The 22,782-nt window shown below is 42.1% G+C and overlaps 1 protein-coding gene across 3 annotated transcripts; it reads left to right on the top strand.

Annotated features, from left to right (window-relative positions):
* The first annotated feature begins 1,747 nt into the window (after positions 1-1,747).
* On the top strand, positions 1,748-22,616 carry LOC139655374 (homeobox-containing protein 1-like). 3 transcript variants are annotated; one of them, XM_071532764.1, is made up of 10 exons: positions 1,748-1,869; positions 4,253-4,939; positions 8,230-8,315; positions 9,127-9,237; positions 11,652-11,805; positions 12,127-12,209; positions 14,348-14,443; positions 14,959-15,053; positions 16,773-16,856; positions 18,093-22,616. In XM_071532764.1, the coding sequence occupies exons 2-10, from the start codon at positions 4,260-4,262 to the stop codon at positions 18,234-18,236; spliced, it is 1,533 nt and encodes a 510-aa protein (XP_071388865.1). In that variant the 5' UTR covers positions 1,748-1,869; positions 4,253-4,259; the 3' UTR covers positions 18,237-22,616. The 3 variants fall into 3 exon arrangements, with proteins under 3 accessions (XP_071388865.1, XP_071388864.1, XP_071388863.1); XM_071532763.1 differs by lacking the exon at positions 1,748-1,869 and adding an exon at positions 2,304-2,423 and having other exon boundaries at positions 14,962-15,053; XM_071532762.1 differs by lacking the exon at positions 1,748-1,869 and adding an exon at positions 2,304-2,423.
* The last annotated feature ends 166 nt before the right edge of the window (positions 22,617-22,782 follow it).

Below are 22,782 nucleotides of genomic sequence, written 5' to 3'. Positions count from 1 at the left end.
GCTGCAGCTTGCTGTCTGCAACAACTGAACTAATTAGAAGACATGTTTGTATCTTTTGCTATTGTTTGTACCATTGTGGAGTGACACTTTCATAAACTTTTCTACTCCACTCTACTCCTCTAAATATATAATGGTAAATATTACAATATCATATCACAACAACAGTGATCAGCAATAATGATAGGCCTCATAATAATTAGCTCATATAGATCCTAACGCAGTCTCGAAGGTAAGAAGTGGATTATCCTTCACCTGAAATGTTTGCCTTGTCATCCTGAAATGCAAATGAGGCAAATGTTGGATCACTATAATGAGGAACCACAGTTTCCACAAACCCCTTCACTCCATTGGGATGTTCTCTGATATTCTGGACGGCAAGGGCAGCGACTGTAACATCGAGCGTATTTTGTAGTATTAAACACATATTTAAAGAACGCAAAGAATGGCCTCCTCAGCTGCCGTAGTTGCAACGCTTGCGTAACACAACAGGGTGTTCAACGCACCACCGTTTCCGTTTAAATAAACATTTTGCTACGCTTTGTCGGGGCTGAACGCGGGGCTGGTGTCCCATAGACTTGTCAGGCAATAGCCAGCCTGCTACTTGCCAAACTTGCCAAAATCTCTGTGCCTCCATTGTTGCTGGGTGCCGAAGTTACAATATTTGCTCCCTAAAGACAGAAATATTGACATAGCCTAGATAAGAATGGTGATGCGGGAAAAAGTGCAAAATCCTATTCAATTTCTATCAGCAAAACAATAAATCTGCATTTTATGTGGTTGCTTTTTCTGTGTTCTAATAATGTATGTGAAATGGTGTAAATCATTTTTTGTTACCTTTTCACAGTTGTCACACAACAGCTTGATCATTAAAATGTTTTTTTTTCTTTAAGTGTCAAAATGCTAACATAACTCCTCTCTTGTACAGTTTGCTGGCTTGTTAGCATTTAGTGACTTCAAGACAATTAAATTATAATGATCATGCAGTTGTTCGACAGACATGAAAAGGTTATAGCCAATTAACAACACCATATACATTTCACATAAATTATTAAAACACAGATAAAGCAACCACAAAAAATGTCAATTGTTTTGTTTACATCTTGTGTACCTACTTTGTGGGCGTGGTCAATTTGAAATGCCACACATTCTTATCATGGCACAATCATGCATCTTCAACTCTCACACAGTCCTACAAGCTTTGTAGCCCATCTAACCATCAAAAACCAAGGTCAAAAACTGAAAAGAATGATGTTCACTGTGTTACACCAAACTTTTCCTGACTGGGTTTAAATCATTGCACGGGACCTTTAACTGTATTTGTAAAGTATGTTCATCTTAATTTTGTAAATAGATTACCCAACTGTAATCCCGTTATACTGTATGTAATGGGTTACTTCTCAATCCTGCCGGTAGGTGGTTGGCATGATGATACAGATGGCCTATGAGAGATGGTAAAGGTGAAACCAATCACCCCCGCAGGGTTGAGGAGAGCAGCCGCTGTGGCCGCATTACAAACTGCATCGCTTCTTGTGACAACTGTAGATCAGTGAGCCATCAGCTCACTCGTTCGCTCTCGCTTTAGGGACATGTAGTTTTTAGTGTAAAAAACGCCGCCGCGTGTTAGAGGCCTTTGTAAAACTTAAACTACAGTTCCCTCAGACCTACTAGGAGGTGTTAGTTGTCAATATGGCTGTTGTCAGACAGACAAAGCAGAGAGGCAAATAATTCGCCTCTGATTAGAAATCCTTGGAAAAGGGTCGGACAGGGCACTGTTATCAAATTGGTTTATTGTTTGGCTGCAATAAAATACACACCGGGTCTTTGCTGGAGTCGTAAAGTTAAATGGTTAAGTGGCCAATCTGAACCGAGGTAAGTCATGTAGTTAGATATCCTCAACGTTGAATGTGATGTTATTAATATCAAACGTTCGCTAGCCAGCGATGGGAGCTAACGGCAGCTAGTAACAGCGTTGCCAAGGCTAGCATGTTATGCTAATCATCACATAACCTAATGCTATCAAAGTAGCTAACTTCAAGTTGCTATCTGTCTTCCCCGATGCCTATAGATTCTTATCAGTATAAATGCAGCGGCAGCGCCACCGAAATAATCAAAAACAGTCGGGGTTACGGTGAAAAAGGTAGCTAGCTGGCTAATTTACATTGGGCATTGCTGGTCTGGCATATAACATTCGCTAACGTTAGCTTTTGGGCAAAGGGCGTGAAAGCTGGCATCGCCAATGGCTTGCCTGCAACGTTGTAAAGAGCGACAGTTTTTTTGCTACACTTTAGGCCCCGTAGCCAATAAAATAAAAGCACATGGGAAAAACTGTAGATATTGTGGCAAATTAAGAAACTGCAGTGCACAGGAACCGTGAGTTTTGGCTGAAGTTGGGTATTTTTGATGCATGCAACCTGCCTTGAAAGGTAAGTTAGCCTTGTCTGTTTTTGCTTGAATGATAACGAACCCATTGACATATTGCCTAACGTTACCGCTATGAGTCTAAGGAGTTGTTGAAGTTGTTTTGGAGTGTTATGGAGTGACCCATGCTGTTATGTTTCTGGATAGAATGAAGTGTGCCATACCATCTGTCAGAGACAGCACCACTCAAGGGTTCTTGTGTTATAATCAGACAGGAGTATTAGGACCCCACACACACCTTTCACATCTCACCAGTGTCATTCCCGTTTACAGACCTGTCAAACCTGAATTTGTGCATCTTGTAACACAGTCGATGTATGGGAATTCATTTATTATTACTTTACGTTCTAGGCTACAACATTTAGCTGGGGTGCTACTGCTAACTTTTTATTTAGTTAGTGGGGTTTAACTTATTGCTTTTGTATCCATTGTGTTTCAACCAGTTAAACCAGCTCTAGCCCAAGTGAATAGTTAACTGAGTAATAGTTGAGTGGGTTGGTTAATGATTAATCAGATGCATATACTTGGCTGCAGCTCACATTATCACTGTAAAGAATAGTCCACAATTTTGCATAACTTCATGCGCCCAACTACATGTCAAAAGAAGTGATATTCCCCTTAAAGTGAGCAGTCGATAACATTCGTAATTTTTGATCCATGTAGCTGACCTTGCAGAGGTGCAACAGATTTCCAGTGTCCTTGATAATGATTTACTGTTTGCATAGAAACGGATGGTCTTCATTATGAATTGAGGAGATGGTAGTAAATGTTCACTAATGCACATCAAGCTACTCTATGGAGTAGGAGTAATGTGTTTCCGAGCTGAAAATCAGTGGCTTTCCCCCTCAACTTTGTCTGAAATGATAGAAATAGTCTTTCACCTTTTTATAAACTACGTGTTCCAGAGCTCCAAAGAATAATATCCACCCTAGTCATATCAATTTTCATTATGATCACTTCAAAACACTGTATATGGCCCCTAGTCATTTGGCTAAATACCCTAGAATCTTTTTTCTGTCTACTGCACAGTTGGAGAGTAAAAGAGATGTAGAGAAATGCCAGTGACCCCTTTTAAACCATTTATCATATCAGCATAGGCCGGGTTGGCACAGAAGATGGAAAATCTGCCGCAGTCTGATTTCAGTTGCATTGATTTCGAGCACAGCAAATTGCTTATGAAAAACATACAGCGTGGGTGGTGTGTAAAGCCGGGGATATATTGTAGCTCTTAAAGAACGGCAGTCAGAATGTTAAGATAGCATCAGCTGTCAAGGTGACTCCGGCACTCTGCGTGTGTTGCCTGCTGGTTCCCAAAAATAGCTGATTTTATGCCCTGCCCCTCCTTCCTTTTTCTTTCACACTTCCATCTCTCGGTCTTGTCGTCCTCCTCTCATCTGCTGCCTCTTTATTTTCTTCTTGTCATTTTTTTCTTTCCCGCCCTTCTTTTCCCACTCTGCCCCTCTCTCACTCTCCCTCTCGCTGCCTCACTCCTCCTTTTCCATCGTTCTAGTTCTCTCCCCATCTGCATCCCAAACACACATTTTCCTGCCTTCCTTTTCACTCTTTCCCACTTATCCCTCTCATTTCCTCCTGTCCTTCCTCCCTCTCCTCCCTCCTTCCATCTCACATCCCTCTGATTCTCCCTGACTCCCTCTGTCTTCCTTGCTCCTCCTATTTTCCATCTCTCTCTCCTGTTTCCCCTCTACATCCTGAACACCCACTTTCTTGCCTTTCCTTTTCCTTAACTTCCCCCTGCATTTCCTCTTTCGTTTCCTCCTCCTCTCCCTACATTCCTCCTCTGTCTCACATCCTGTCTGTCTTGTCTCTCATCCAGCAGCAGGATGTCTGAGTTCAGCGAGGAGCCGCGCTTCACTATCGAGCAGATAGATCTGCTGCAGCGGCTGCGTCGCACCGGCATGACCAAGCAGGAGATCCTGCACGCACTCGACACTCTCGACCGGCTGGACCGGGAGCACGGCGACAAGTTTGGCCGCCGCACCTCTTCCTCCTCCTCCTCATCCTCTTACGGGGGAGGCGGGGCCAACAGCTGCAACAACTCTGCCTCTAATAACACCACCGCCACACCATTCAACAATAACAACAGCACTGCCTCGGCAACCGCCACCTCTTCGGCTTCATGCAACGGAAACAACGGTACGGTCAACAGCGGCGAGGGCAGCACCGGCGATCGCTCCGCAGCCGCTGCCTCTTCCACGACCTGCAAAATCTCCACCGCCACTCAGACGCAGTTCCGTGGCGGCGGGGGTCTGTCGCCGCCCCACAGCAACAGCTACGACACCTCCCCTCCCCCAGGGCCGCCCCCGCCTTCCGCCATCCTGCCCTCCCCGGTCTCACTGGTGGCGCTGTCGCAGAACGGCCGCGACAGCCTCGCCGCCACACCCAATGGGAAGCTGTCTCCCCCGCGGTACCCGGTGAACAGTGCGGCGGCGGCACGGGCCTTCGGGTTCGAAGCTACGGAAGAGGACCTGGACATTGACGACAAGGTGGAGGAGCTGATGAGGTCAGTAGTAACAGGGGCGAAGTGGGGTCTCACACTCTCAGGGTTGAAAACTTTTCTCTTACAGCCTTTTGTCCTACTGCTGGCCCTAGTTTGGTGCTTGTTGTCAACCTTGAAGGCTGTTCTCCATCTTTTTCAACTGGTGCAGTTTAATTGGTTTTCTTTGGCTTTTGGAAAGGCTTAGGTGGCCAGTTTGTTTGGGTCAGGGGGTTTTCTATATGGGCAAAAATAATAAGTGGAGGCATGGATATATATAGGTGAGGACTAATTTAAATAATGCAAATTGGAAACTGTTCTGAAGCCTCAGTGTATGCAACTGCTATTGGAATTCATAAATGATACAAGGAGATTTATGTGTAGGCTATTTTGCATGAAGTCTTTTGCATGAACGTAGGTGGCCCCTCAGGGATGCGGGGTGAAATCAACCAAAAAACTTTTCATTGACTCCAAGTATGGGGTGGTTGGCCTAGTAAAGAGGCTGGTAGTGAAGATTAATTTATCTGTAGCGGCAGCTTATGTTCAGCAGGATTTGACTGATCGCTGGTGCTTTTGCCATCTCAGAGTCTGTTCTTCATCCTTTTTTGTGACGTATTCATTTCCATTACTGTATGCTATCGCTGTTATACAGTAGCATAAATCAAATCTTTGTGTCATTTGTGTCAGGGAAGAGACACGCATCATTCTAAATCAGTCAACTGAGGAAGTGGACTTGCACTCTAAAAAGCTTCCTACCCTCTAATGAAATACGGTTATATATAGAGTATAAATCATCGTTGGTGAGTTACATGCCATTCCATCATTTCCTTTTTTTTGCTTGCACTGCTGCACTGGGAGGTCAGAGGTCAGGCTTAGGGTCATTAATTAACCATTAGCGAATGGCAGCTTCAATTCATATTTTGAATTGTAATGAAAATGTGCAAGACGAATGGAGACTAAAGGTGCACAGCTCAAAAAAACAAAAATGAGACACAGAGTGAGGGGCAAAAGGCTTGAAAACTTGCCATAACTGAAAGAATAGGCAGCACTGAACGAGTTTTATCTTTATTCAGCTGGCACAATGAATGTGTTTCAGCAATACAGCGTTCATTATGGACGCGGGTTATTTTTGCTGTGCTGGCTATTCTTCCACTTTTTGAAAAGAATGTGACCACACTGCAATTCTGATTTGTGCATTTGTCCTCTGCTAGTGCATGTTCCATATAAACTTGCACATCAATCCTCTGTGATGGAGGAACAGCAAAACAATACAGAAAAAAACATAAAGAAGTTAGTTGCAGTGCATCAGTCGGGTAAAACATGCAGACCATCACATGTATAGTCAACAAAAAGACATTTACAGTGATTGTGTAAAAAAGTGTTTTGTGGGAGAGGTCGGAAAAATCTTCACAGCTTGAGGTGACATTTCCCCAGAAGAAAGGAAGTTTGAATCACACACCTGACAACATGACATTCAATTACATAACAGCAGAAACATTACATTTGATATCTAACAATAGTTACTTAGGCCCACTACTCTGACACTTTCACTATTCACAATCCAACGCAGTCCATCTCCTCTTTTGTTCCTAGCACTTTACACATTAGCCCTTCACTCCTACTGCTGTGGGCTCCTGCTGCCTTTCAGCTGCCCTGCATGTACAGTGAGAATAGGAATAGGCATTTATAGCTCAGGCTCTATCCTCAGCATTGCACTAGCTGTCCCGTTGCTCATCCACTCTGCCTCTGCATTAAATTACATGTCCTCTTTAGACAGCCCAAGAAGTTAAGTAGCGTTCAAAAGCCCTTGTCCTCTCCGCCTGCAGGACTCTCCAACGTCTCACTTCGCAGGGCTGCGGGGGCGTGACGTGGTTTCAGCTTGTCAACAATCCCACGATGCCCTACTGATTCTCTCACTTTTAAGTGCACATTTCCTTCTCTGCAGGGGTTTAGCCTTTTAGTTGGCACCCACCACCTGCCCCTCCTCCTCCTTCTCTCCTCCACTTCCCTCTCTCCTCAGTCTTGTACAGCAGCTTGTGCTACATTGATTTAGTGGTGTCGATACAAGCAGCGTTTTTGAGGTCTAATTTTAGCCGCGCCGCGAGAGACTGGTGTGGAGGATATTGATGCTGGATGTCAAGAGTCGTGACGCATTTTCATCTCTGAAATATGCTAACGGAGAGCTTAGGACTTTGGTGTGTTCCCCATTTTAACCACACAAGGGATACTGATTGTTCCAAAGGATGCTGTGATTGTATGTTGCCCTATGGTTTGAGCGTGGCACTAATGCTGTCAAAATTAGGTGGGGATGAGGAGTGAGGGGGGGGGTGGCCCTCACTGGGAATGCCCTCAATACAAAATGTGTACACTATCAGCATGGATAAAGGCGTCTACCAAATAGACAGGCACCAACCACTTTGCATTTGACAGGTGTTCAGAATCTGTCAGTTATCTACCTTGGGATAAGGAATCAAGCCAACACAGTAATAAGCTTCTTGGGGTGTGTGGGTGTGTGTGTGTGTGTGTGTGTGTGTGTGTGTGTGTGTGTGTGTGTAGGGGAGCGTATTGGGCCAGAAGCCAGAACGAGGGGCGGGTAGACTGTGACTGCACATGTTTACTGGCCTTTCTGCATTCCTGCAAGTCTGTGTGTGTGCATGTTTTTTTTTTCTTTTCTTTTTTTTCTTTTTAAATGCCACTATGTTGGTATTGCTGCTAAGGATGGGACCAATACTGCTGTTAAATAGGTGCAGACCAGATTAAAATAGGACCTTGGCTATAGAATTATCCCACTACTAAAATCCAGTGCCAAGGGCCGCATTTGATTTTCTGCCTTAATATGAATTGCATCTCAGTTATTTTTGCACAGGGGACCCAAACTAATGGTCTGAGTCTATATTGTTCTGTGAAAAGGTGCACACACACACCATGTGAACGATACCCAGCAAACATTTTGATGTTGAACAGATGCTTATACAGTGGCCTGCAGCAACATTGGAAACCTGTGTAAATGTATTGCCAAATTGAAAGCTGAGATTATATCTGTAGTCGCCCATAGCTTAAATCAGGACCTAAATATCTTTCTGATATCAGTTCAAAACAGGTTCCAAAAACTATTTGAATATGAATTTTTACCATGCCAGAACGTCATATTGCAAAGATTTTGTGCTTGTTTGGATTGACGTTGAACTCGGCGACCTCCTGCACGTCTCCGTCTGTGAAATGTTTGCTGGGTACTTAAGATTTTAGCGCTCTGGATCAGAATTGACAGTGATGAAGTGGTATCGCCGCATTCCTAATTGTGCTGTATGTGTTTGCAGGAGGGACAGCAGTCTGGTGAAAGAGGAGATCAAGGCCTTCCTGGGCAACAGGAGGATCTCTCAGGCGGTGGTGGCACAAGTCACTGGTTAGTAACAGACATACAGACACACACACACACACTCTGAAACCATGAAATTTATTTAACTTTTTATCTCATGTGCATCATATAGTATGTGCTATAAATACCACTTTGGCTCTTTCATGTCTACTGTCTTCCTCTGTTGCACACGTACTTTCACTCTGCCTCTGTCACGCACATTTATTTGTTGCCATACCTCCATCTCCTCAGTTAACATTTTACTTGTTGGGCAGTTACATTCACATTTTACATTTGAATCCCTAGGAGTGTTATACATATCAGTTTGCCGATATAACTATCGGGTATAAAGTCTGTAAAATTGTATTTTCATTGCACATTTTATTTATTTGTTACACTGGTTAATAATGTTTTGCTTTTGTTTTTTGCATATTTATTTGTTCACATATAATGTATCCCAGACTCTTCCCTTCTATTGAATAGGTGGGGTAGGTCTTCCTGATTAAAGACCTTCTAACCCCTTTTCATTAAGGTTGCATGATGGTCTAAATTCTATCAATAACCCTAACCAATACAAACATATTGGTATCAGCCTTCAAACCCTAATTCCCAGTTCACCAAAATTGCAGGCAGCCAATAGTAAAGAGTTAAAGGAAGAGGAAAACACTTATTTTTCCCCTTCTGTTTCTCTTTATCTCTCTTGCTTTCACTGTGTCTCTCTCCCTGCATTCCTGTCTTGCTCTTTCTACCCTCATGCATTGTTCTTAAACATACCACAGGAGGTGATTTCTTGTCGGTGATGTCTACAAATTGTGTTGCAAATCTCTCTCTTGTAATTCGCTGTCTGGCTGCCTTCCAGGGATCAGCCAGAGCCGGATCTCTCATTGGCTGCTGCAGCACGGCTCCGACCTGAGTGAGCAGAAGAAGAGGGCATTCTACCGCTGGTACACACTGGAGAAAACCACCCCAGGTACTACTGATTTCTTTACCCCTTGACTGTATGTGTGATTTAGTCAAGTTCAAGTTCATTTGGACAGTCCTTAATCAGTTACAGTCTCGAAAAGGGCTTCACAATGCCCAGAGTTTCAAACAATAAATGAAAACCTTTAACCGTCAATGAGAACAAGGAAAAACTCCCACAAAAATGTCATTAGGAAAAAAAAAAAGACAAAATTAGGAAGGGCATCACAGAGTGGGTTCCCCCTTCCAGGAGGATTAGGTGTGCAATAGGTGCTGCGAGCAGGCAAACTTAAATGTTGGTAACAGCAGGGGGAACAACGCCGATTCGGTCACCATCGACATTGTTGTCATCAAGGTCGTCATAGGAACGACATGCGGTGCAGAGACGTCAGCACTGTCTCGGTCACCATAGAGGACAACTAATACCGGAGGAGGAAGAGTCTAGGATCACACTGATACTGTCCAGTCTCAGCGAGAGCTTGAAATGAAAAGAGATGGAAGACACAGACAAACACACGGCAGACAAACTCAATTGCTTACTCACACAGACACACAGGAACATGAATGAACAGGTGCACACAGACCAGGAAAACAGGATACACAAACTAAATTCCCATTGGCAGGAACCTGAACTAGTGTTAACTAGTCAAACTTTACTCTGTGAAGAGACTGAGTCACGCCAAATAATTGTGCAAAGCTATGGTTGACCGAATACGGAGCCCCTGATAGTTCAAAGCGAAAAAAATCTGAAATTGATTTGCATTCCCTTGCAATACTTTTGCATTCCCTCGCAATAAAGTTGGGTGACCTTGCAAGACTGTTTGAGTGCTTTCGCAAAATCTTTGAGTTTCATCGCAATTGTTTTGCATTGCAGGCCATTTTCCCTAGATTTTGCATGGAGCTGACCAGAAAACTGTATCTGGTCAGGGAAGAATACAACCAGGTCTTCCAAAACGTCATGACCCTTCCAAAACATCATCCCCTTGATCGTAACACTCGTTTCAGCTTTGTTTCACTTATTTTATATTCATTCATGGCCGGCGCTGATTTTATATCTTTGTAATTAAGACCAAGTTTAAAGTAAAAGTCTATCACACGCCCTACTACACCAGCACCTAGCTTACATTAGCCAATCGATGCAGCCATGGAGCAATTCATGGCTGCATCGATTGGCTAATGTAGGCTAGTTCAAGCAACAGTTATTTAGTTGAATCTTTATGAAAGAACCCAAAACTATTGTGAGGGAACGCAAAACAATTTAATATTTATTTTTTTCCCCCTTTGATCTATTAGGGGCTGCTTAACCAAATGATCGTGAAAATAAGTAAGTTATTAGCTGATGAGCACAGTTTCATCCAGGAGGAAGAACTAATCAGTGAAATCCCCTGGTGTAGCGTTTGGTTGGAATGAAACCCTGCAGACTCTTAGCGCTCCATGGCACATGGTTGCCTCTCCCTGCTGCAGACGGTTAACAGCAAATAAAGCAACCTTCACGCTCACTGTTAAAATATTTTGGCTCTTGACAGCGTGCGCGTGTGTGTTGTAAAAACCTATAGCCAGGCAGCAGACATCCCACGCCTTGTCCTCTGCGGCATGTTCCTTGGTGGAGCCCTGCCAACATCGTCAGCAATGGAAACTGCTCTATGCTATTTATGGCCAGACTGAGCCCGGCCCAGCTCAGCCCAGCCCCGCACACGCCTCCATCACTGCTGCAGAGAAAACTGATGCCCTGTTCACACCATTCTGATAACCTGTACCGCCGCAGGGTGACCCAGTTAGGTCTCATCTGTCTGTCTGTCTCAGATTAGGTTATGATACTGTGGGTGAGTTTCTATCCAGAGAAGAGGAATAGAATGGATGAAGAGAGCGCAGTGCTCATTGCTTAGGTCCTGACTCTTTTAGTTTACATTACACAGGTTGTACATAGGTTGGCTATGTTGGTTTTTGTTGGTTTTCTAAGTATAAACCGTAATGTGTCCAATTTTGAGATTGAGTACAACTCAAATCACACCTTCTGTTTGCTTTCGTTTTTTGCCTCAGTTGTAGTTTTAGATGATGCAGCACAATACTCGTCAGCAAAATTCAGTTGTGTTTCCAATAATAATCTTCAGGATGCTCAGATTTGCAAGAAGCTAGGTGCATGCATGAGTGAGACCTCCGGTGCTTTTCTCATAAATTTTCATGACAGGGAATGGACTTACAGGCTGTGTGCCGTGCTCGGTTCAGCTCGGTTCATCTGCCAAGACAGCCACTACATATCATGGACTAGGATAGACACAGCTGTGCACTTCAAAAACTACAAACAAACCTCCATATGTTCCTAAGGCTGATTGTGGCTGTTGACGCTCTTCCTGAAACATGCACCCTGCTTGGATGTAACTTTAACAGTGAATCCTCTGAATTCTCTGCTATTTCCTGTCCCAGGTGCCACCTTAAACATGCGGCCAGCCCCATTGGCTCTGGAGGAGATGGAGTGGAGGCAAACCCCGCCCCCCATTAGCACCGCCCCCGGGACCTTCCGACTGCGTAGGGGAAGCCGCTTCACTTGGAGAAAAGAGTGCCTGGCTGTGATGGAGAGGTGAGGAGGAAAGGATGAGAGCGGGAAGGGTGATATGGCGGTTGGCAGAGGGATAGAGAGAGGGGGATGGAGCGGAGTTTGTTTCATAAGTTCTCCCTTATTTCCACAAGGAATTGAGGAAACATTGCAACCAGGGCGAGAAAACAACCAGACAATGAGGAAACAAAGCCGGTGACTCTTCTCATTGGCTCTCAATATTGGCTCGGTTGTGTTGCATATATAACAAATAGAGCATTGATATTTTACCGCACCTCTAGTTTGTTGACATTGTTCTTCCGTAGTAAATTAAATTAATCACCATGGCTCTTCTGCTATTTATAGCTACTTCAACGACAACCAGTACCCAGACGAGGCCAAGAGAGAGGAGATTGCCAACGCCTGCAATGCTGTCATTCAAAAACCAGGTACTCAGAGAAATCAAGACTGTGTGTATTTCCATGCACACTGTAGTCAGGATATTAGCTCATGTGCTGCTTCTTGATGTGCTGGTAACAAATATTCCTGTATACGCAAAAATAAACAGAATATTCTGAATATTATCATGGCATACACAACCCATACTCCATACCACCTTCATAATCTGCCAACTGTGTCCAACTGCATCCACATTTTATCTATTTACACATCCAAGTTCTGCGCCTGATGTTCTTGTGAAGACTATTTATTCTTCACAAGTCTAATATTTATTCTTCTTACAGTATTGACTCTAGTATTAACTGATACAGTCGAGCCTTATTAACAGATTATGTGGCTGGCATTATGGAGTAGGTCGTAGTCTTAAAAAGAAGACCTAATTGTGAGAGGCAAGCAAGTTTTTGCCTATGCATGTCTTTTTTACGCACAGGTGATGCATTGCCACTTTTTGGCTAACCTATGAAGAGTTGATGGATTTGTCCGACATTGCAAGAACCAACACACAGCCACCATGCATATACATATACATTTACATTTATCTTGTTTAAATGTGTAACTTTTAGAGCACTTCAAAGATCACTGTGGTCACTGGGATTTGATCATAAGTTTACAGACAAAAAATCTATGTTGCAACTGTTTTGTGATACTGTGCCTAATGCAAAGGCATTGTACTCGCTTATCTAACAGTTATTTAACCACGTAGGTTGCATATGAAAAATTCTTACTTACAAAGACAGTCTGACAAGAGGGAATTGACATCCTGAGGAGGCAGGGGAGGGGATAAATAAGTGTGGACAGACAAAATATAACATTCAACAGTGAAGGTACTAGAGTCTAGACAGTGAATAAGAATAAGAGAAAAATAACAAAAGGCACTGAAAAGCACACAAAAATCAAGACAGGGCAGCAAGGACAATGGAAAACAAAATAAGTGCTGAATTTGGTACACAGACCGCAGCGGGTTTATCTTGGGCTGGTTATTTTTGTTAATGTGGTTCTTGGTGTATATTGTTTATTTTTGTTTTGGTAGTGTTGTTAGGGATGTTGGGGTTGGCAAAACATTGGTATTGTGATTGAGGTCTGAGATAGAAACAGATGTTTTGAAAGTAGGCATTCAATGGTGTCATGAGTAGTTACAAGAGATAGACTAAGGGTTAGGAAGTAAGGGACTTGTTGTCTGAGCTATTGTGAATGACTGTTGCATATGTATAGTTTGAATGTTTTGCAAGGTGTATTTCAAGGGTTGTTTTTTTTTATTTTTAATTGGTTGGAATTGTGTAGGGGTGGAATATAATTTGACGAGTCAGTTATTATGTAACAGGTGGCCACTAGCACTGATGGGCACTTAGCAGCATCATTAGGCCACCTGAAAAGGATGCAATTCAGATGGCCAACTGGGGGTATTCGACTTAGAAGTGAGTCAGTCTACCATGCCATTCTGACTGTGGTATAGTCACCTCTCTAAACTTCACACATTTCACAGCTACCCTCGCTGTAGAGCTGGGCTCCACTGATTTATCCAGGTCATCAGGCACCACAGGAAACATATGGCCACTGGCATTGATAGGCAGTTGACCTAAAACTGAAACCATGATTTCATAGCTATCAGAATGCTTCTTTCAATAGTGTGCAGCATCGGAAATTGCATCAAACCTTTAACACCAAACTGCCTGTGCTAATGATGGTAATTTTGGAACATTATGTCATCCCCGTCATCAGGGGCCGTTTGTGTAACCAGTTCCAATTCCCTAGTAATAATAATTCAATAATTCACAACATCACAGGCAGGGTTTATAGAAAAATCACGAGCCTCTGTCGCTGGTTAATCTGCCTGACTCACTTGTGCCATTTCCAACCCTCAAAACACCAGTTTCAGTTGTCGTTAACAAACCACAGAAGTCTTCTATCTCGATGTCATTATCAACAACAGACTAACCTCCACTAGCGAGCACCAAAAGAACTAGCCTACGACAAATGCTGCTCGTTAGCAAAATGGGCTACAAAAATACAAAAATTAGTTTTCACACTTAAACACTCAGGCTAATATCCAAATGTTTTTTGACAGCAAAGATCGTTACACCCCGTAAGCTGTGAGTATAATGAAATTGTCACTTGTGATTTATTTCAGGGAAGAAGCTGTCTGATCTGGAGAGGGTCACCTCCCTGAAAGTTTACAACTGGTTCGCCAACCGACGCAAGGAGATCAAGAGGCGGGCTAACATTGGTAATGTGGGTTTGGGGAAGGGACCACAATTGTCCCATTGAGACTTGTGATTGCAGTGCACTCCACAATCAATTGTAACCCTTATATTGATCATTACTATTTCATATTTAATAATAGCGATTACAGTATGTTTCATGTAGCTTTCATTGCTTACCATAAATGGAACTATCACTATAGTTTAGTTGGTAATTATGGATCAATCACTCAATATCTGTAATCATAGCAGTTGTCTACTGGCCACAATGGCTGCTAAATCTCAAAATTTACTTGCCGCTTGTGCTAATTTAGTAGCAAACTAGATATTTAGAATAGAACCTCCAAATAATTGTTGGTTATTTGCCAAAGGAGTCAGTAGAAAAGACAAACTTACCAGCCACAGAAAAGATTTACCATTTCGCTAGTGTTAATTTCCCTTCCTGTCTGTAATGAGGGATAACATCAGTGATCCATTGTAAATCTAATAATCCATCATGATGATGATAGCATTTTCCTGACTTACTGTCTCTTCCTCCAAGAAGCCACAATCCTGGAGAGTCATGGGATAGATGTCCAGAGTCCCGGTGGACACTCCAACAGCGACGACATCGATGGGAACGACTTCGCAGAGCAGGTAGAGTGTGATGAAGGGCTTCACCAGAGAGACATTAAGCTACATTCATATTCCACAAGGAAGAGATTTGAACAGTCACTGCTCCTTTTTTGCAGTTTGATGTGTTAATTTTGTTGTGTACTTTTTTTTGTTTTTCTTTTTTTGTATGTAACTTGTTTATGTTTTTTTCCCCAACAAACATTATACCCATTGTTTTTAGGGATCAGCCACTTCACACAACCATTCACATTCATTCATCCATCCCACCATGAAGGAAGGATCATTCTATTTTTGAACGACACCCAATTTTCCAGTGACGTTACTGATTAGTTCCCCTCTCTGTAGTTTGAAATTGTGCTAATCATTGAAATCAGCAGCTAGTAGCTTTTGGTGTAAATGAAAACCTGTGTGCTCTTGGGCCTCAATGGCACATGATTGTATACTATTCACAAATTCACCCTAAAAATCAAAATTGCATGAACATTTGAAGCTAGTGAACTGTTTTTTTTTTTCTTAAGATGAAGTATGAATATAGCATTGAGGCCCATTCACATTTACAACAATAACCATAAAGATAACTATAAACTATAACGATACATTGTTGTTCAAGCATTTGTCTTTCATGCTAAAATGGAAGATGATTCCTTTACTGACGTGCTTTCACTTTACCCGCTCTCTAAAGTAACTGCAAAACATAGTCATAGAATTTGTGTTCATGAATTGCAGCAAAGGAGAAAGGAACTGGGAGAATCAAATGCTCTTTATGGGAGCTGTCTTACTTTGAAAACAGGTTTTACAAGCTCTTCCAATCCCGGCCCACATGTCATGTTTCTTTTCAACATTTTTGTAGAGGGGATGGCCTTTGTCCAATAGTGCCGGGCTCTTCTGGACTTCTGTGATAAACAAAGCCATCACTGCAGTGACCTACCGAATTCTCCGACCCCTTCTTTCTTATAACTTTAATTTGATTGGTTGATTGATCGTCTCTGCATCCAAAAAAAATGCTCTGAGATGGAAGCAAAAATATAGTTAAAGTTATTATTGTAGTGGGAACACAGACACTCTATTTACTTAGAACAATTTAATCTTTTTATATTTATAGTTATCTTTATTGTTGTAGATATGAAAGGGCCTTTTGTGTAGAAAGCACACAGAGAACTTTATTAATGTGATTTCATTTGTTGTGCTTTAGAACACTGTTGTTCCACGGTTTCTGAGGAGCTGTTTAACAACAAATGCCCAGCTTGCCCTTTTTTTGCCCTGTAATGAATGAAAACTAAGCTTATGAAAGATGGTGAGCAATGGAAATGGTGTTATTGTAGTAGTACCTGCAGAGCAAGTGTGTATCTCAGTTTAAGCCTTCTAACTTTATGCTTCATTTCGCAACACCCAAACCTAAACCCTGGTGCCAAGTTAACCCTGCTGATCAAGTGAAAGCAGCCAGTTGAGGTTAACCAATGCTGGTAATGAGTGATATATTCTTATGAGTGATGTGTACAGGATGTAAACAACCTGTCAAGCGGCACGGTCACCCAGTTAGCTAGATAAATGTGAAAAAGAACAAGAAGTAATTCAAGTTCATTTGAAAAAAAAAACTTGAATTACTTCTTGTCGTTTTTACAGCGACAAATTACTTCTTGTTCTTTTTACAGCGACAAATCCCCACTCACTGCAAACAACATTTGAGAAGTTGGTTGATATTTTTGAGAGCTGAGTAATCTTGTCTGTTGAAACCCCCAGGCCTGCGACCTGCCCTATTTTGACAAGAGACCTCTCAGCCGACCCTTTGGCTTCTACCGACTGGAGCCCACCTCACCAACACAGGTACCCCCTCACACAGAAACACCTGAAGACGTCTTTACCAAAACGGTACATATTCCTTTTTGGGGGGAAAATGACAACAACAAAAAACCATTACCTTAAAGCAATATTCCACTTACTGTAGTTTTAACATGGCGGTTATTCGGCACTTGACCACCATGAAAACCAGAATATAAACTAATCACCAAGATCGGATGCAGCTGGGATGAGTTTGTAGCGTTCGGATTTTTACTTCTAGTTCATTTGAATGAGGTTCACTAACATATTAAATGTTAGTTTTCAGGCTATTTTCATGGCCTCAGCTCAACTTTCTGTCCAGACACAGAAGTCTGGCTTGCTTTTGTCCGTCTTGTCGTGATTTGGACATCTTGTTGGCGCTTAAGGCACTCTGCTACTGCAGCCCTGACGACACTTCCGTAAACAGTGGTAACCATGGTGGTAACAACATAAAGGTCATGGGTCAGAGGTTTGCGCATGTCCAATAAGGTTTTCCTATATTTTTTGTGTATTAGTGTGGATGGGAAACTTTTGGAAAACGGCCTGGAAAGGCTAGTGTGGACGGAAACACAAACAACACGAAAGCGGCGTTTTCAAATTTACCCGGATTAGTGTGGACAAGGCGTAAGTGGAATATTGCTTTAAGTTCTTCAACCAATGTCTTTAAAAATAGAGGTTCCAGTCAGTAAGTTATAATTTTTACAACCAAAGAATTGAATTGCCTAAGTATGATTTGTTATAATTTGTTCAGATTTGCTGTTATCAACATTTTGTAATAGTAGTTGTGTTTTTTCACATGATGGTTATATCATTTTGGAACAAAACTCTTCACCTACAGTGATGAGTTTGTAAGTATTCGGACAGTGACACATTGTTGAATGTTTTGGATATCAAGTGGCAGAATGAATTGGAGCTTAAAGTGCAGAATGTCAGTTTCAATTTGATTCTTTTTTCACCATATGGAATAAGTAGTCAAATACCTGTTGTACTCTTTGTTTTTTTGGACTGTCAGAATATCTTCTGTGTCAACTTCTTTTGTATGTTTTGGTGACAGCAATTTAACTAATTGTTGATTGACAAGTCTGCATATCATGACAGGAATTATTAATTGAAGCTAAATGAGTCTTTAGAGTAGGTAGAATTCCCATTTCTTTTTCATCTGGACTGCCCCCTTCTGAACCGTTTCTGACCGTTTTATCCCTCTACCCCCCCCCCCTTCCCCCCCTTCCCTCCCTGCCTCAGGATGACAGCACAGGCCACAGCGAGCACCAGGACCCCATCTCCCTGGCTGTGGAGATGGCTGCTGTCAACCACACCATCCTGGCCCTGTCCAGAACAGGAGGGGTCCCCAGCGACATCAAGACGGAGTCCCTGGAGGACGAATGAACTGCACAGGAGTTGGGACGGAGGAAGAGCGCGGGAGAGAGGAAACGATGGAGTCAGTGAACGAGATGGGAAAGGAAAGAGGAGTAGAAAAGGGGGAAAAAAATGGGGACGGCGGGGCGCCAAAATGATACTTAGTAAATCCCTATGAATCTGTCTCTCATCCAGCCCCCTGCCAACTGTTCCTTCCCTCTCAGCTTCCCCCCTCCTCCCACAAAGCCCATGTAAATGGTAATCAACCCTCCCCCCCACCCCCGCCCCCCACCCATTATACTGACACAGCTGGTGGAAATGGGTCACTACACGTCCTCTGATCTCTCTGAAAACGTTCCATGGAAAGAAGAAAAGGGGGAAGAAAAAAGGCCTTTATCCCTGCAAAACGGTGGCTCCTGTCTGGGATTGCTTCTCCCGCGAACTCCTCCCCCCTCCCACTACTCTTTCTCCTCCTAGGAAACCTCATCTCCTTCTTCCCCTCCTCCTTATCCACCCCCCCCCCCCCTCTCCCTTCTCCTTGTCCTGTCCTCTCCAGCCTGGTTGTCTGAGCCAATCCTCAGTCGATCTCACCTCAACTTCAACCTCAGAAAAATAACGTGTACTGTATATATATCTATATGGTTCTTATGGTTTTCAGTCACACTCCCCTCATCGTGTGCTACCTACCCCCCAGATTCACCCTTTTCATTGTGCAATTCATTGGAAGAGCAGCAAGCGCCTCCAGCCATCATCTCGGGAAAGATGGATGGATGGATAGAGGGGAGGGAGGGATGGATGGATGGATGGATCCTTCCCCCTGCCACTGAGGCAGTGGGGAAAATATCGGCAGACCAGCCTGTCCAGTCACTGTCTCCTACCCTCTATAGCTATCATTCCTTACTGCGAACTCCTACTTTTCACTCCTACGTTTTTATTTTTCCACAATAGTACTGCTGTTGGATGAAAACCTGTATCTCCAAGAAGTCAACTGAGAAAAGCAGCCTTAATTTCATATTGATAACCATGCTTTTTTTCCCCCCAGTATGTAATAGGTTTTGAAGGGGTTTCATGGCTTCAAGGATCATGAAACTCACTCGGCACGTAGAGGACCATGTCATTTTTCAGTTCAAGTAAGAAAAGAAAGAAAAATGCCAAAATTGGTTATAAGGTTTATATCCGACAGCAGCAATTGTTTTAATTCTTTCAGTTGCCTTTCCCTTTAAGTTGTTAGATAGCCCAAATGGCGACTGGATATACAGTCATTTTGCCTTCATAATTAGCTTCCCAGTGACACTGTTAATAAGTACTAGAGGCTATGAAAATCAATTTAGGGTCAATGTGATAATCATGCAAACTTAAGCTATCTGATAATGGGGGAATTATGCTTTGTTTTTAATGTCATCAATGCCAAAGGAAAAGATGCTTGGAGTAAAGCTAAGAGGCTCATGTAAGGCTGATTCGAGATCAGTTCCTTTTATGTTTAGTCAAGAGGTAACGTCTGCAGTCTGAGCATCAGAGACTGATCTCAGAACCCTATTGGGAAAAACGAGGATTAGCGCTTTTATCCCATATGGTGTTCAGGTTTATCCAAAGCGATTTCTACTAACTCCTTTGGCATAGATAAGTTTTTGATCATATTCATTGAAGCCTCTTGGGCCAGTGTGGCATTGTATGTGGGCTTGACACTACAGCAGGCCTGTGTCATTAAGGATAGGTATAGCAGCCAGAAATGATATTGAAAATACCCCTAAGCTATTTACTACTTGTTCTGTGACGCTGCCTCTTTATAATAGCCTAAAGAATGTGCTTTCAGATTCTTTTTTTTATATCAGTGGTATCAGATTAGACAAAATCCGTACTGGAAATGGTTTAGAATATCAGAAAAACTTAGGAGGCGTTTGTTTTTTCATCTAAATAGCCTCAAAGGTAAAAGCACCACATGCAAGGGAAACAGAATCAAACACACCTCAAGTGTTGATATTGGAAATCATTTCCAACATTTATTTTGCCCTGAGCGGGGTTTTTCCAAAACCATCTTTGAGCTGAGATCATCTTTGTCTAATTATACGCCGGTAGACATAGTGCAGTGTTTCTTAAACGTATTGGGCCTGTTTCTGGTGCGTTGTTACTTGTCAAGTATTAGTACGTTTTCAATGAGTGCCAGGACAACACTAATATCTTGAAATTTGGCCCCGGGGTGAGAAAGTTAAAGAAACCCCTGCCTTAGTGATGGTTTTGGAGAACCAGGGATTTATTTCACAAAGCAAGATTACTCAGTTAGCCCGCCAACTCAGAAAAATAATTCTGTGTAATTCTTCATGTTTTGAATTGTCAAATGAAACGTAAAATGTCTTGCAGACGTACCAAACAATCCCTCATTATGGATAACATTCAATGTTTTTTCATGATAATTTTCAAAGCTATGTGGTTAACTTGGGAATCCTGCTTGTAGAAGTATCTCCCGGCCCTGGGCTGACTAGTCTAGTAAAGCTCTATTTAATTCTATTGCTTCAGTGTGTACGAAGCTCCGATACAGTGACTCAGTACTGGGATCTGTGTTTCTAAAAGAAAGAGTTGAAAGATAAAAACAAAATATGTATTTATACTCCTTTTTTTTAAGTAATGTACAAAAAGAATGATAAGGATATGTTTTGAAATGAATCATGCTTTTATTGTTAAATTAATCATGCTTTTTAATTTTTTCCTCCCTTATTTTTTTATCATCATTTACACTGTTTTTTTTTTGTGTCATCCCTTATTTGACTGAACAACAGTCTCTGTTTGTGTCTGACGTAGTAAGCTATTTTATGAAAGATGAACGATAATGCACCTTATTAAAAATAAGTATCGCTGTTGACTAAGCTTGAAATGTAATCTTTCCCCCCATGCCTTCCTTGAAATAGCTAATGTCCAATCTATTATTATGGGGCTGGTGTGAACAAACGTTTCAGCGCAGCTGCCTCACGCACCATATCATATCAGATCATAGCCCCAGTACGTGCCGTTTCCCCCTTAAAAACGTCATGCCAAACTCCTTACTTAAATCTAGCAGTTTGATGTTGCCCTTCTTATCGCAAACATACCTCATAGAGAAGGACTTGGAGGAATAGAACACCCCAAAATCAAAACTCAGTCATTATCTACCCACACCCATGTCAGTCGAAACTCCATTAAAGTTTGTACGAAAACTAAACGCAGAGCAAGTTAACCCCCGTAGTTCCATTTCAGCCTTCTTCTCAACTATTGAAGTTAAAGGACCCACAATGCAATCGTTTGGCTGCAGAACACTTGGAGTAAGGAGGAATTTGATGGACATTTTATGCTTTTGATGCTCCTGTTAACTTCCAGTTTGGAAGAAGGCTGAGACGGAAATATGGAGGCTAACTCACTGTGTGTTTGGTTATTGTACGAACTTCAATGGAGTTTCGACTCACATGGGGGTGAATAGTTAATTACTGAATTTTCATTTTGGGGTGAACTATTCCTTTAAGACCTTATCCGAATCATAAGGGTTCACTGGAAAATTCGGCATACAGATGATCCACAAAGCAGTACATATTGATTGAACTTTTAGAATCGATGCACACTATTCGCTTGCAGACCAGAGTGTTTTGCTAGAAGAGTATTGCAGGAATAATGGGCAAACCAGTTCTAAAAGTTGAAGGATTTTCCTATGGAGTTTGGTGTGATGTTCTCTCCTATACAAAAAGAATGGCATATGTTGGTGCTGGTGAAATTAGATAAATGGAAGGAAATGCGTCGGAAAGAGTGCATTTTGACAGAATCCAGGCATTATTCTCTCAGTATAAGACACTTGTGAATGACTTGCCTTCAAATCTGAGAGATGCCATGGCCCGATTAGTAAGTAGGCCTACTAGATTTGTTCCAGCAGTATTTTATGTGGGCTTTTGAGTACGACGGAAATGTTGATTTGTAACTGGAAAAAAGGGCCCTGAGGTACTTAAGAAGTAAATGGGATTCTTCGTTTTTTCCAGAAAGAAAATGAAAATCTAATCTGAAATAGACTGAAAGCGGATGCAGGCTGAATCTGAAGAAAGCTCTTTCTCCCACCCGATGTTGTGCTTACTCCCGTGGTAGTGCTTACTCTGAAGGGGTGTCCTCTTGTGGTGTGTCAGGGTCAACATGTCTACATGTCCTTCTGTATCCCCAGTGAAACACCATCCACTTCATCCCGATATAGCTCCGAAAAAGAAGACTGAATGCTGTTGTATCAATCTCAAATCTAGTTATGTTCAGAATTACTGTATTGCCCATTTCAGAATTTAGTGCCTTTTTTGGACAGTAGACTGTTCTGTAATTAAGATGTAGTATATATACATTTTTTTGTACAGTTTCTTTGTTCATTTTTTTAACTTGTGTTTATTTTAGTATGATATATATAATGTACAAGAGAATAAAGCTATATCAATGAGACTGTTTTTTTCTGTTTTTACTATCTTGTAGGCTCCAAATAACTTTGAGAAGAATTGAAGCAGTCACTTGTGAGGAAAGAGGTTAGGATTCACATTGGTTGGGTGAAGGTTAAGGTTAGGCATTAGGGAATGAATGTAAGTGA

The sequence above is a fragment of the Centroberyx affinis genome, unplaced genomic scaffold (genome assembly GCF_046629955.1).
Source record: "Centroberyx affinis isolate AG114_WGS23_722 - 3 ecotype Tasmania unplaced genomic scaffold, CSIRO-AGI_Caff_v1 ptg002242l_1, whole genome shotgun sequence".
In the NCBI taxonomy this organism is placed as follows: Eukaryota; Metazoa; Chordata; class Actinopteri; order Beryciformes; family Berycidae; genus Centroberyx; species Centroberyx affinis.
This window is presented reverse-complemented; position numbering and strand designations above follow the sequence as displayed.